Here is a 15,010-nt window from a genome sequence, read left to right on the forward strand (position 1 = left end):
CGTTTATTGTCAAGTTGGTTTCCATACAACACCCAGTGCTCATCCCCACAAGTGCCCTCCTCCATGCCCATCACCCGCCTTCTGTTCCCCCCACCCCATCTGCCCTCAGTTTGTTCTCAGCATTCCAGAGTCTCTCATGGTTTGCCTCCCTCCCTCTCCCCCACCATTTCCCCCCTTCTTCTCCCCCACGGTCCTCCGTTAAGTTCCTCCTAATCCTCCTATACGTGCAGACATATGGTATTTGTCCTTCTCTGCCTGATGGAGGGTCTTTTCATGTGCTTCTTTGCCATCAGTACGTCTTCTTGGTGACATACCTGTTCTGGTCTTTTGCCCATTTTACACTGAGTTCTTTGTTTTTCTTACTGGTGAGCTTAGAGATACATTCTGTACACATTGTAGGTGCAGTCTTTTGTCAGGTGTGTGACTCACATTTATTTTCTCCTAGTTTGTAGCTTGTCACTTCATCCTCTCACTAATGTCATGTGTAGAGCAAAAGTTTTAATTTTGATGAAGTTCAATTTATCAAGTTCTTCTTTTTTAATTCATGCTTGTAGTGCCACTCTGGAGAGCACTGTGTCTCATTCCAGGCCACAAAGATTTCATCAATGATTTCTTCTACAGGTTAATAGTTTATATTTTATATTTAGATCAGTGATACATTTTGGGATAATTTTCGTGTAGTTTTACCTTAGTTTGGGTTAGTTTCTTTTAGTTTCGTTATTTTGTTTGTTTTGCCTTGGAGTTGTTGCCACACCATTTTTTGAAAAGGCTGTACCTCCCCTACTGGATTGGCTTCTCATACTCCTTTGTTAGAAATACATTTGCCATATTTTTGCAGGTCTATTACTGGACTCTCTACTCTGTTCCACTGATCTGTGTCTATCCTTCACTAAAACCACACTATCTTGATTACTGTCGCTTTATGTTGTCTTTTTTTAAAAAAAGATTTTATTTATTTATTTTTAAGTTTACTTATTTTGAGAGAGAAAGAGAGAGAGCATAGGAGGGAAGAGAGAGAGAGAGAGAGAGAGAGACAGAGAATCCCAACCAGGCTCCACACTGTCAGCAGTGGGGCCAGATGTGGGGCTTGAACTCACGAACTGTGAGATAGTGACTAAACAGAAATCAAGAGCCTGTCGCTTAACTAACTGAGCCACCCAGATGTTCCACTTTATGTTAAATCTTAAAATTAGATGCTTTCCAAAGAATGAGAGAAATATTTACAAACCATGTATCTGATAAGGCAATGATCCAAAAAATATTTTTTTAAAATTTATTTCTAGGAGAGAGAGAGAGAGAGAGACAGCGTGAGCAAGGGAGGGTCAGAGAGAGAGGGAGTCACAGACTCTGAAACAGGCTCCAGGCTCTGAGCTGGCAGTCAGCACAGGGCCCGACGCGGGGCCCGAACCCACGAACCGGGAGACCATGNGAGTCTGTGACTCCCTCTCTCTCTGACCCTCCCTTGCTCACGCTGTCTCTCTCTCTCTCTCTCCTAGACATAAATAAAAAAAAAACATTCAAAAAAAGTCATGCAATTCAATGACAAAGAGATAAATAACTAACTGAAAACTGGGCAAAGGATTTCAATAGACATTTCTCTAAGATCTACAAAAGAGCATATGAAAAGATGCTCAACATCATTACTCATTAGGGAAAGGCAAGTCAAAACCAAAAACAGGTACCACTTCACACCCACTAGGATGGCTATAATCAGAAAGACAAAAAACCAAGTGCTGGCTAGGACGAGGAATTAGAATCTTTGCATGCTGTTGATGAGAATGTAAAATGGCACTGCCGGGGTAGAAAACAGGAAGTTCCCCAAAGGGTTGAACACAGGGCTCCCGTATGACTGAACTAACTATTCCACTCCCAGGTACACACTCAAGAGAAATGAAAACATGAGAATGCACAAGAACTTGCATGTTCATAGCAACATCATTCGTCGTTGCCCAAAACTGTAAACAACCCAAATGTCCACCAGCTGATGTGGGATAATCCATACAGTGAAATAGTAGTCGGCGCACCAATATGCTGAGACCTGCTGGAACTGGCCGAACTCCAAGCCCTGGACTCACTCAGAGCTTGTGTAGCTGGGGCTGCGCTCAGAGGATCCTGGTCACTCAGCAGAAGGCCACGATGGGGTCCCCAGACCCCTCCCTGAGAGTAGCCCCTGGGTGGCCCTGGGCAGGGTCATTAAGCCTGTAAACCCCAGGTCCACATTTGCAACCTCTCAGGTATGGGTAGGAATAGCCCCCACCTCACTGCTAGGAGGGAATCTGTCACCATAGGACCTCAGGACATGGCAGTGTGAATTCAAGGTTATTGTAGCTACTATTATGAGTGAGTGATTCTTTCTGGGCAGGAGCACTACAGCCGAGAAGGTGGAGGGGTCAAGGTTGGCTGGAGATAGGGTCCGTGAGCCCTGCCTGGCCTCCGACACAGTGGCGGCTCCACGGGGGCCAGAACAAGTGGCAGGACTGATAAGGCCTCCCGGCCCTGCCCAGAGAGGACTCAGGTTGGGTGGAAGGGTAGGGAATTTTGGGTTCCATGAATCTAGTTGTCTTCAAAGATTAGGTTACTAAACAAAGTTATTTAAATTTAAAATGAGGACATAGAGGTGTGGGGTGTTAGCAGGGAAGAGTTTGAGTGGAGTGGAGCGGAGCTGAGTTTGAGTTTCAGTTTAGCAGGGAAGAGTCTGAGGATGCGAGCAAAGGTTGGCCCTGGGCACATCATTGTCCAGGAACCCGTGAGGGCTGTGAGGTAGGACCACATTTAGAGGCTTCCTGCTCCCAATCCTGTTACAGGTGGGGGGCCCAGACAGGGCCAGCCCACCCTCCGGTCCATCCCGCTGCTGGACTGTCCAGGACGTGACAGTGAGCTCTGACTTATGTTACAGCCCAATGAGGCAGACCAATGTGAGATGCTGCCAGTGAGGGTGGTGTGGGATTCGGACCTCTGCTCTCTCCAGTCACGGTCTGGATAGCCTTGCACCTGAGCCCTGCTATGGCTACCTGCAAGGCCTGCATCTGGGACCTTGTGGCCTGGGTCCTGGTGATCTCCCTTTACCATTCATGCATCCCAGTGCTCATTGCACAATAAGACACTATGTAGCCAGAAAAATAAACAACAAATGCTCTTGTGAAAGTTGCTAGCAGGAAGCAGGCCCTGAGGGGGTGATGCAAGAAGGGTAGTCCCCTCCGAATCTGGGCCCTCCCCCCCAAGTTCTGGGGTCACAAGATGCCCAATGGGGCAGCAACATGGTTAGGGAAATTGAGGAAGGGGGCCTGCAACAGACCTCATATGTGGGTACCGGGCAGAGTCCCAGGGCCCCTGTGGTCAGGCCCCCATGACCGCTGCCGGCCATTCCCCCAGACACCAGGTTCCCCTCCCCTTCCTCAGCCTCACCCCCTGCTTTTGTGGCCTTATTTCCATTTCAGGGACATTCCTGGTAACTGTGAGAGAGCTCAGAAAGCCCCCCCCCCAACCTTTTTTTTTTGAGAGTGGTGGGGGGGAGAGAGAGAGAGAGAGAGAGAGACCGTGAGCGGGAGAGATGTGCAGTCGTAGTATATTCAGAGGAGAGTGCAACCATCTCCACAATCAATTTTAGAATGTTTTCATCACCCCAAAAGGAACTCCACACCCTACCAGCCATACACTCCAACTCCCCCATGTCTAAACTATTTACGTTCTTTCTCTATAGCTACCCCTGCTCTGGACATTTCATATAAATGCAATCATACATCTTGTGTGTTTTCAAGGTTTTTTCACATATCAGTACTTTATTCCTTTTTATGACTGACCACTATTTTCATTGTATGGATTATCCCACATCAGCTGGTGGACATTTGGGTTGTTTACAGTTTTGGGCAACGACGAATGATGTTGCTATGAACATGCAAGTTCTTGTGCATTCTCATGTTTTCATTTCTCTTGAGTGTGTACCTGGGAGTGGAATAGTTAGTTCAGTCATACGGGAGCCCTGTGTTCAACCCTTTGGGGAACTTCCTGTTTTCTACCCCGGCAGTGCCATTTTACATTCTCATCAACAGCATGCAAAGATTCTAATTCCTCATCCTAGCCAGCACTTGGTTTTTTGTCTTTCTGATTATAGCCATCCTAGTGGGTGTGAAGTGGTACCTGTTTTTGGTTTTGACTTGCCTTTCCCTAATGAGTAATGATGTTGAGCATTTTTTTCATTAGCTTACTGGCCTTTTTCTGTATTCTTTGGAGAACTGTCCTTTCATATCTTTTGCTCATTTTTCTTTTCTTTCTTTTTTTTTTAAAAGCTTATTTAATTTTAGTAATATCTACACCTAACATGGGTCTCAAACTCAGGACTCTGAGATCAAGAGTCACACACTACCTGCTGATCCAGCCAGGTGCCTCTACACCCATTTTTCAATTGGTTGTCTTTATTGTTGAGTTTGTTTGTTTGTTTGTAGTATTCTGGATACAATTCCCTTATATGATTTGCAAATATTTTCTCTCATTCTGTGGGTGCTCTTTTTACTTTCTTTGGTGGTGCCCTTTGAAGCATAAACATTTTTAATTTGAAAAGTCCAATTGATTTTTTCTTTAGTCATTTGTGCATTTTGTGTCTTGTCTAAGAAACCTTGCCTAGTCCAAGGACAGGAGGGTTTACTCCTATGTTTTTTTGTAAGAGTTTTATACTGTTAGCTGTTATCTAGGTCTATGATCCATGTGAGAGACTTTTTTACTTTCTTACTTTAGTACTTTATATGTCTTAAGTCTGAACTTTCGGTCCAAAGCAAGTGTTAGAGTGAAGAAACCAACATTTCGGGGGCCTGGGTGGCTCAGTGCCTTGAGCACTCAATTCTTGTTATCATCTTAGGTGTGGTCTCCCTGTGGTGAGAGGAGCAGAGCCTGCCTGGGATTCTCTCTCTCTCTCCCTCTGCACTTCTTCCCCTCACTCGATCTCTCTCTCTCTCTCTCGAAATTAATAGATAAGCATAAAAAAAGAAGACTGCAACATTTTGATACAGCTGTCTTGAACCCCAAAGCACACCCCAGCCACTTTTCCATTCACGCTGGTGGGCGGACCCCTTCTGCTTACTGGACAAACAAGCGGCCTGCAGGGTGCGCCCAGCTTCTCTAGAAGGCCTTGCGCCTGCGCTAAGGTCGCCTGCGCCTGCGCACTCAGCTCCCATCTGCGCGCAGGCGCCTTTTGAGCTGTCGCTTGGCCCTGACTGTGAGGCCTTGCGAGCTTCGGAAGACGCGCCTGGCGGTTCGTAGGCCTGGGAGCTCCCGGCGCCCCGCATTTCTGCGACTTTGGGCGCGTCCTGGTCAAGCCCCCTCAAACCCCGTCCTGGGAGCCTCCTCTTTAAGCACCCCCACTTGGTCCCAGCCGGTCCTCCTGGGAACCTCCACCCCGCCTCCGCCCCGGGTCCTCTGGCCCCTCCCCCACCTCGGCCTCCCTCCCGGNCGGCGCCCGCACCCCGCCTCCGCCCCGGGCCCCTCCGGCCCCTGCCCCTCCCGGCCCGTGCTCCTCGGCGCCCGCACCCCGCCTCCGCCCACCGCAGGATGGGCGACAGCACCAGCCCCATCAGCGTGATTCTGGTGAGCTCGGGCAGCAGGGGCAATAAACTGCTGTTCAGGTATCCCTTCCAGAGAAGCCAGGAGCACCCGGCGTCCCAGACAAGTAAGTGAGCGCCGGCGGAGGGCCAGGCGCTCGCGGGCGTGCGCGTGGCGGCGGCTGCCTTCGCTCCCCGCCTGGCACGTTGAACTAGAAGTCGTTTACTGTTTTCTTTTCCTGATCACATGGTCAGTGCCTGCTCGTTATAGAGTATTTCAAAAGTACAGAAAAGTAAAACCAGAGAAAAATCACTCCGAATTCAGCATGCCAAAGCCACTATTGCTAACATTCGTGTCTCCAGCCCTTTAAGAATATACGAAAGTATCGTATGAGTGTATTCAGCTTGGAACAAACACGAAATTACAGGTGCATCTGACGTCTCCCCAGTCCTGCTGCTTCCCCACCGCAGGGGTAACCACTTCCGGTTCTGGCGGTTATCCCTTCTGCACACATGGGGATGCGGGGGAAACAGTGCATTGTCTTGCGGAGTTTCCCCCACGTAATACATCGTTCTGCAGTCGCTCTTTTTTCCATCGAAGCATCTTCCTTGAAGCTCTTTCCAGTTTATAAAGAGATCACTCACTCATACAGCTGCACCTAAGAACAGAATAGACATTTAGGTTACTTGCAGTTTTTCACTGTTACGAATGTGCAGTTCCCAATTTATATTGTTTTAAATGTACTTTTTTTTTTTACAAATAGTTTATTGTCAAATTAGTTTCCACATAACAGTGCTCTTAAATGTACTTTTAAATTTGTTAACATGGTACAGTTTTCAAGGTACAGAAGAGTATAGATGATGAAAATAAACTTCTTTCCCACCATTGATCCCTAGCCACTCATTCCTCCCAATAAGGGCAGCTGTTGTTACCATTTTCCTGTGCTTTTTTCCAGAACCTTCTGTGTAAATATAAGCATATGCACACATTTTCTTTGTCTTTCTTTTCTTTCTTTTCGTTTCGTTCCTTTTCTTTTCTTTTCTTTTCTTTCTTAAGTATTCTCTAAGCCGAATGTTGGGCTGGAACTCAGGACGGGAACTCAGGACACTGAGATTGAGAGGCCCATGTTCTTTGGACTTAGCCAGCCAGGTGCCCCCCCACATTTTAATTTAATTATTTTTTTTAAAGTTTATATTATTTTATTTTGGGGAGAGGGTGGGGCAGAGAGAGAGGGAGAGCGAGAATCCCAAGCAGGCTCTACACTGTCAGCCTGGAGCCTGGTGCAGGGCCCAAGCTCATTCCCATGAGATCATGACCTGAGTCGACATCAGGAGTCCGATCCTTAATCAACTCAGCCCCCCAGGTGCCCCTACATATTGTATTTTCTAAGCAGAAGTGAACCCACTATGCACACTTTTCTGCCCTGTTGTTTTCATAGTCACTTTACATCTTGGATTTAGGTTCAGAATGGTCAGAATCATGGGATGAACACACCATATTTATTCATTTAGTTCTCTGTCAAAAGCTTTTGGCTAATAAAACAGTGTGAGTGTCTTCTCTGTATACATTATCATTTTCCAGAAATAAGGTCAATTCCCCAAAGTGGGATGGTTGGATCCAGGGGATAATGAACATATTTATCTTCAGTAGATCAGGTTCTTCTACATTGTTAATGGGATGGGTGAAAAGTATCTGATAGTGGGTCTCATGACTGTGAGCATGTTTTCCTCTTTTCAGAGCCATTGGGATGTTCTTCATAGTGAATGACTTACTCATAACCTTTGCCTAATTTCATCTTGGGTTGATTTTTTCCTTATAGATTTGAAGGGGCTCTTTATATAGTTCGGGTAAAAGCAGGCTTTTGTCTGTGACCAAAAGCCATACATTCTTGCCAGCTTGCTTCTGTGTGGTTCTCGCAGCATAGAATTTTGATGTTTTCGGAGTCAAGTTTTCAGTCTGTTCTTTTGGAGTTTCTAAGTTGTTAAATTTAGAAAGGCGTTCTGTTATCCGAGATTAACAAAAAGAAACAAGAGACCCTCGTGTTTTCCTGTCTCATATTTATTATCTTTTTGTTTTAAACGTATTTATCTTGGTATCAGTTGGACGCTCCTGGTAGGAGCTGGCATCTTCTGTGTGCATGCGCCTCCAGGAGCCTTGCGAAGCAGATGCTGTGATGGGCGGGGAAGGATGTGGGAACATGGAGCTGCGGAGTGGTTGGTTCAAGAGCCGGCATACTTTTCTCTTTCCGCACTATTGGTTCTGCGGCCTTTATCACGTACTGAATTCCCTGTTTATTTTTGACCTTTCATCTCTTTCCCAGTGATGTGGGTTTCTGATGAATTTCTGTAACTTTACCCTGTGTTATACTTTCATATAGGATTAGTCATTATTTTTCTTTTTCAGCGTTACCCTGGCTGCTCTTGCTTACTGTTACCTGGGAACATTAGTACTGAATATACTGGGACCCCTCCCAGACCATTGGTGTCATTGTGGGAGTCATGTCAAATGTATAGGTTAACCGGGAAGAAATGACATCTGTGGGTTGAGTGCCCCTACTCGAGAGCATAACATGTTTTCTTTTCATTCTTGTCTCCCTTGCTAGCATTTCTGATTTCCTCATGGGCCTCTGACTTAATGAACTTAAAAAAATTTTTTTTTTTTTTTACTGTTCATTTGAGAGAGAGAAAGAAGGACAGACAGTGTGAGAAGGGAAGGGCCAGAGAAAGAGGGAGGGAGACACAGACTCTGAAACAGGCTCCAGGCTCTGAGCTGTCAGCACAGAGCCTGACGCAGGCTTTTTTAATGTTTTTTAAAACATTAAAAAAATAAGAAAAAATAAAAATTCTTTCTTTAGCCTAAACTTTTTCCATCCTAGTGTCATCAAATACTGAGAGGGTGTGTGTGTGTGTGTGTTATCCTTTTTTTCTTTTTTAATTAAACGTAGTAGCAAAAACATTTTCTGTGTAATAATTCCTTGGAAATCATAACTTTTGAAAAAAAATTTTGTTATGGTAAAAAATATATTAACATGGAGCACCTGGGTGACTCAGTTGGGTAAGCATCCAGCCTTGATTTTGGCTCAGGTCATCTCAAAGTTCGTGAGATCAAGCCCCACATTTGGCTCCGCGCTGATAGCACAGAGCCTGCCTGGGGTTCTCTCTCTGTCTCTCTCTGCCCCTCCCCCTGCTTACATTTCCTTTCTCTTTTTCTCAAAATAAATAAACACTTAAAAAATGGAATGATAAATTAAAAACATATATCCAGATTATAAAAGTTGCCTTTTTAACCATTTTTAAGTTTACCATTTGGTCACATTAGTTTCATTCACCATGATTAATTCACTGCGTTGTGCAGCTCTCACCACTGCCGATTTCCAGAAATTTTCATCACCTCAAACTGAAATCTGTAACTATTTAGCAATAACTCACTTTCCTCTGCCCTCAGCCTCTGGTAATCTCTCTATCTCTCTCTCTTTTTTTTTTTTTTTTTACAAATATTTTATTGTCAAGTTAGTTTCCATATAACACCCAGTGCCCATCCCCACAAGTGCCCTCCTCCATGCCCATCACCCCCCTTCCCCCCAACTCCGATCAGTCCTCAGTTTGTTCTCAGCATTCAAGAGTCTCTCATGGTTTGCCTCTCTCCCCCTCCCCCACTATTTCCCCCCTTCTTCTCCCCCACAGTCCTCTGTTAAGTTCATCCTAATCCTCCTAAACGTGCAAACATATGGTATCTGCCCTTCTCTGCCTGACTTATTTCGCTCAGCATAATACTCTCAAGTTCCATCCATGTTGCTACACATGGCCAGATTTCATTTTTTCTCATTGCCATGTAGTATTCCGTCGTATAGATAAACCACATCTTCTTGATCCATTTGTCAGTGGATGGACACTTAGACTCTTTCCATGTTTTGGCTATTGTTGAGATTTTTTAAAAATTTTTAATGGTTTTTTTTTTTCCCCCTGAGGGGAGAGAGAGAGATAGAGAGAGAGACAGAGGGGGAGAGAGAGAGAGAGAGGGAGGGAGGGGGAGGGGGGGAGAGAGAGAGAGAGAGAGAGAGAGAGAGACAGCGTGAGCAGGGGAGGGTCAGAGAGAGAGGGAGATACAGAATCTGAAAGAGGCTCCAGGCTCTGAGCTGTCAGCACAGAGCCCGTTGCGGGGCTCGAAACCACAAGCTGTGAGATCGTGACCTGAGCTGAAGTCGGACGCCCAGCTGACTGAGCCACCCAGGCGCCCCATCCTCTGGTAATCTCTGAACTACTTTCTGTGTCTCTTGAGTTTTGCCTGCTGTAGGTATTTTGTATAAGTGTAGTATTTGTCCTTTTGGGGTCTGATTTCTTTTACTTAGCATAATGTTTTTGAGTTCATCCATGTTTTAACACATATCAGAACTCCATTCCTTTTTATGGCCATTGTGTGCATATATACCACGTTTTAGCAGCCATCAGTTTTAATGTATCCACAAAGCTCCTGCGTGTGGATGGACCCTCTTTTCTTAGCCACTGTCCCCTTTTTGCCCTCAGATAAGCCTCGTAGCAGATATGCCGTCAACAGCACTGGAGACCATGCCGACGACCAGGATGGTGATTCCAGGTAAGGGTTTACAGTCACTCCATGAGGGGGCTGTCTTGTCCCTAGGCCTGGGCAAAGCCCCTACCTCCTGTTGACCCAGAGGTTATCTCCTGTGAGAAACCTGGTGTCCTTGTATTCCATTTGCTGGGAGTTCCAGTTGCGCAGAACTGGGACTGTGTTGCCGTCTCGGGTGTGCAGTGCAGTTGCTCTGTGCTCCAGCTGTGGACGGCTTGGTTGCTCAAGGAGACGGGAAAACAGATGAAGCTAGCAAGCACGGTTACCTACTGAGAGAGGAACATGGAGAGAAGCAGACCCCAGTGCTGTCCTCAGACTTGACTTCTCAAGCATGTGCCCACAGGTCACATGTAGGAGCTTGGGGACAGCACAGCCTGTTCATGTGCTGTATATGACCCTTGCCCTTTTAGGGCATAGATGAAAGGCAGGTCCCAGTCCTTCCTGGGTGTGTTCCCCTTGCTCTGGTTGGGAAGTGCTGTCCGGGTGGCAGACGTAGGAAATGACCACGTCTGCTTTACATTCATTTTAAGGCTTAGTAACTGGCACTATAGGCCCAGCTGAGGGAGGATTATACATTGCCTGTCCTGAGTGCCTCTGAACACAGCTGGGGCCTGTATGAAGCAAAGGACTACGCTCCCCTGTCCCATGGCAGAAGAGCTGAGGTCCCTTCTTGGGCCTTTGCCATGGAGCGAGCTAGTACTGTCTCCCTCGAGTCTCTTGACAAGGCAGCTGTGGTTTCTACCCTTCTTTGGGGGGGCATACGGGGACCCTGGCATGGCCAGTGACCGTCTCTGAGGGGAGCAAGCTTTGGAAGAGAGGCCAGCAGGAGAGGGCAGGCAGTGTGGGAGCTGTTGGACCTCCCGTGTTCTGCCTGATGTAGAAGGCTGTGGTCATCTTGTCCTCTGAGGTTGGCCACTTGGAACAAACTCTCGTTTGCTACAGGTGCATAGAAAGCTCTTTGCTCCTTCACGTGTGGTGGGTGCATTTTGTCCTCCGCCTGTGGCACAGATTGATGTAGAGCAGGGCTGGCCTGCCGTTCTCCCTCCGAGCTCCTTAGACGTGAGGACCAGGCTGCTGAAGATCCAGAAAGCGCTGCTGGAGCCGTCTGTGTGTCCTCCCTAGAGGCTGGGCTGGCAGCACCTGACCCCTACCGTTAACTCTCAGAGGCCTGTAATAAAGACTGAGAGGATGTTTTTTAGGGAATTATTTTAATATTTAGCCTAAAGAAGAGGAAAGACCACGGGAAGGGAGTAAGGCATTGTGGGTCTATCAGGGACCCACAGATGTGCTTGTTTGCCAAGAAGGGCTGGTTCCTCACACTGTCACTAAATTTAAGAATCACTTCGTTGGGTGATTTTAGCACTCCCCACCCGCTGTGGTTTCAGAGATACTGGTTAATACCTCTGGGCGCCCAGCTTTTGTTTTGTCCTCTTGGCTTCCAAAGCGGCTGATGTCCGGAGGACCGTGTCATGGTCAGACATCTTCCTAAGCAGTGCAGTTAAGGTGCAGCATGCCTTTTCTGTGTATCCCCTGGATTGTCTTCTCCAAGGTGCTTTTCTTCTGAAACCAGGAGAACGATGTTGTCTAGATTAAAACCGTGGTCAGCTAGATTGTTCAGCTAGATTGAAACGGTGTTAGCAGGCCCCTTGTGTAGCGTGTGAGTGTGGTGGAAGATGTACGCGGCCTTGGGGAAGTGAGGAGGCAGAGCTGTGCTGCCTAGTATTAAAGTTATCATTTAAATTGGAATGAAATGAACTTCAGTTCCTGCAATGTACGGGCTGCCTTTGAGGTCTCGAGTGCGCCTAGTGGCGACTGTCCTGAATGGGTCAGATTGAGAGTATCTCCGCCACTGGAAACTTCTGTTGGACAGCGCTGGCTTAGAGCACGTGCTGGTTTTAGAAGGTGAATCATTAAGATGGTGTGTTTCAGGGCATAAGAATTAATTGTCAGGTTAAAAAAAAAAACTTAGACTTCAGTAGGAGGAGAAGAAGGAAATGGATATTGTTCATTATCTTTTAAGGTTTGAAATTCAAATATAGAAAAGTTGTAGTGGTTCTGTTGGACGAGAATTAGGGGTCAGGGAGGTGATGCATCATGGCATTACGCATCCCGCACAGTGCGGGGCAGAAAGCATCATGAGAGGCCCTTGGAGAAAGCCTGCAGTCTGTCACAAAGGCACGGTCTCTCCCGACTTGGAGTGTTCTGGGCACTGTCTCAGAAGGAGAAGCCGGTAGCTGGAGAGGGTTGGATCCATCTCGGAACACTCAGCACTTTACTTTAGACCTCATCCGGAAGACCTCGGAGCTGTGAGGCCTTCTGATTCTCTGGTGGCACTGAGGGGCGGTGGGATCCGGGGGCTCTGCTGCCCTCCGCAGGCGTGCCCGCCTGTCTCTAAGCAGTGGGTCTGGCTGTTTGGCGTGTTCGCACCCTCAGCTGGATGGGAAGCTCAGCCAGGGAGCTGGAGTGCATACAGCGTACAGCTGTCCCGTCTCCGGGTGCACTGGGGGCTCCACCAGCCTCTCTTGACAGCTTTGCTTCTGCTGAAGCAGGTGGACACATGTTAGAGGGCTGCCCCGGGGGGCGCCTGGGCCGCTCAGTCGGTTAGCCGTCCGACTCCTGGTTTTGGCTCAGGTCATGATCTCACAGTTCGTGGCATTGAGCCCCACGTCGGGCTCTGTACTGACTGTGGAGCCTGCTTGGGATTCTCTCTGCCCCTTCCCTGGTCATTCTCTCTTCTCTCTCAAAGATAAAGAAATTAAAACAAAAAACAAAACAAAAAACCCGTGCCACTGGGGCCTGACACGTCACCTCCACAGCCCAGGGTGGAGCTAGAGCACTGCTGACACTTGGAAGCCCCACGTGGTTCTTCTCTTTTGAAAGTAGAGGGATTTCGTTGTGACCTGTTTGACTGTCGAAGATGAAGATTGTAGGAGTTGCACCAGAGCTTGTAGGGATCCTGACTTTCTAGGTGATTGTGGGAAAGTCCACAGACATCTTAGCCCTTTCATACCATGTAAACTGACGAGCCGGAGTGTGGGAGCTGTTGAGAAAAGGGGCTCTTGGTTGTATGTTTCTCTCGTGTGGGTCTTTGGCGTTTCTCAGTGAGAGCTCCGGGGAGCAGCAGGCCCAGCAAGGTGGCCGTGGCTGGCTCTCGTCCTTCTGGTGTCGTCTCCACTCTGGGCTCTGGCCTCCTGTCTGCAGCCGGGGCTGCCGGCGTGTCCCAGAACACAGGCCTCTGCAGAGGGACTGGACTCCTAAACATACTCTCTACAACACTCAAGTTCATAGCGCAGAGGTCTCCCCCCTCACGTGCACAGTTGCTACAGCCTCTCCTCTGCCGAAGGGGCCGCCGGCCCGTGCTGGGCAGAGGCACCCTGAGTTTGGGGCTGCAGACGATCCTGGGACCTCAAGAGGTGGGGCTGCGATGTTCAGTGCCTCCTACAGTTTTCGTAAGGCTTTTCCCTGTGGGGATCTCACTGCATCTTAGCGAGATGCTTTCATCAGGAAGATGAAGTGCTTGTGCTGGGGTATTCAGTGAGTACGTGTGGCGTTGGGCCCTGATCCAGGTCTGCCAGCCTTACCCTTGCTTCCAAAAACGGGCATTCACTTGTGCCCAGGCTCTGTTTACCTGTGGGAATTAGAGCTTTTGTGAGAAAACTGTGGTAAGTCTTTTCAACTTGGCAAGTGTCTGTATCTTCTTTCTCGTCCGGTAAGTTGCTTAGCCTTGCCCTCGGCAGTTAATGCTTATGGTGGTACTTTTGCTAGACTTTAATGCTTGTTGTCATAAAACAGCCTTGTAACTACTCATGATTTTTAAGTCAGTGTGTTTGTTTGGTCTTGATGGTCCTGTTCCCATTCCAGCGAGCCCTGTTCTCCAAGCGGTGAGCGATTGGTTGCAGGGTAAGCCCGAGACTCCCCCCGCCCTCCTGTCTTGATTCCTGCTGCCTTCTCTTCTTGTAATTGTGCTTAGCTCCTGATTGCCCTCGGTGTTGAAAAATGACTAACGAGGCACACAGGCTCTGGCTTGGACCGCACTGCCCGACCCCCCAGGAGTGCCCCTGCCCTTTCTCCACCTGGAGTTCCTTAGCTCTTGCATATTACCTGGGAGGTCATGGCAAGTTTGGCTGGTGCCAGGGAGACTCCTGGGACCAGGCGTGCACACAGAGCTTCTCTCCCCCAGGCAGGCACCAGGGGTCCCATGCAGGTGGCAGGCGAACAGGAACGGGGCCCCTCCTCTCCCTGGGCAGCCTCCCGCAAGAGAGGCCTTCGGTCATTGCTCCTTGCCTTCATTTCTCAGGCGGATAGGAGGCCTCTCCCAGGGGCTGGGTGGTGGATGTGACGCTTGGGGCTCAGATGCTGTTTTGTGTGCCCCTTGAAGGCAAAAATGTTCCCGTGGAGTTTATACGGCACTTCTCCGGGAAGGTGTGGATAAAGTGGGTCCCTCTGCCCCCTTGATGGGGCGTGCCCCCTGGATGTTGGAGGTACATGGAATATCTGTGAGACCCCCGAAACAGGAGGGGACAGAGTTGAGTTTCCTTCTGTGGTGCCTCTCCCTCCCCCTACCCTTTTTTTTTTTTTTTTTTTTTCTGAGCCAGAGAAAAAGCCCTGCTCCTGAATATTCCAGCAGGACTGGAAGGTTTTCCTGCTTCCAGCTGGGCTGGTTCATCGTAAGTGCTTTTATTTTTGGAAACAAACATTGTCACTTGTTTTTGTTTTGCTTTGCTACTTATATCAGTTCTGTCCCCTTCCCAATAAATCTCATGGTAGACTCTGACTTTGTGCATGTTAGGTCAGCAGACACAGTACAGAGTAGAAAGCACCCCAGTATTTTTTGAAACCATGACTGTGTAATATTAGGCTGCAGTGAGTGGATTTTTGTGCAGCCCAGACC

At 48.0% G+C, this 15,010-nt stretch overlaps 1 protein-coding gene across 9 annotated transcripts in view; it reads left to right on the plus strand.

Moving 5' to 3' along the window:
• Positions 1–5,449: 5,449 nt before the first annotated feature.
• NPRL3 (NPR3 like, GATOR1 complex subunit) overlaps positions 5,450–15,010 on the plus strand; it is a 39,377-nt gene continuing 29,816 nt past the window's right edge. For 6 of the 9 annotated variants that reach the window (XM_077762734.1, XM_077762735.1, XM_077762736.1 and 3 more), the window contains exons 1-3: positions 5,450–5,659; positions 10,056–10,125; positions 13,981–14,019. In XM_077762734.1, the coding sequence (XP_077618860.1) occupies positions 5,542–5,659; positions 10,056–10,125; positions 13,981–14,019 (227 nt within the window). In that variant the 5' untranslated portion in view covers positions 5,450–5,541. Of the gene's footprint in view, positions 5,660–9,613; positions 9,778–10,055; positions 10,126–13,980; positions 14,020–15,010 lie in introns of those variants that run through there. The other 3 variants (XM_077762738.1, XM_077762739.1, XM_077762743.1) reach the window with 2 other exon arrangements.

Source organism: Crocuta crocuta, unplaced genomic scaffold, assembly GCF_008692635.1.
Source record: "Crocuta crocuta isolate KB4526 unplaced genomic scaffold, BGI_CrCroc_1.0 scaffold234, whole genome shotgun sequence".
Lineage (NCBI taxonomy): Eukaryota > Metazoa > Chordata > Mammalia > Carnivora > Hyaenidae > Crocuta > Crocuta crocuta.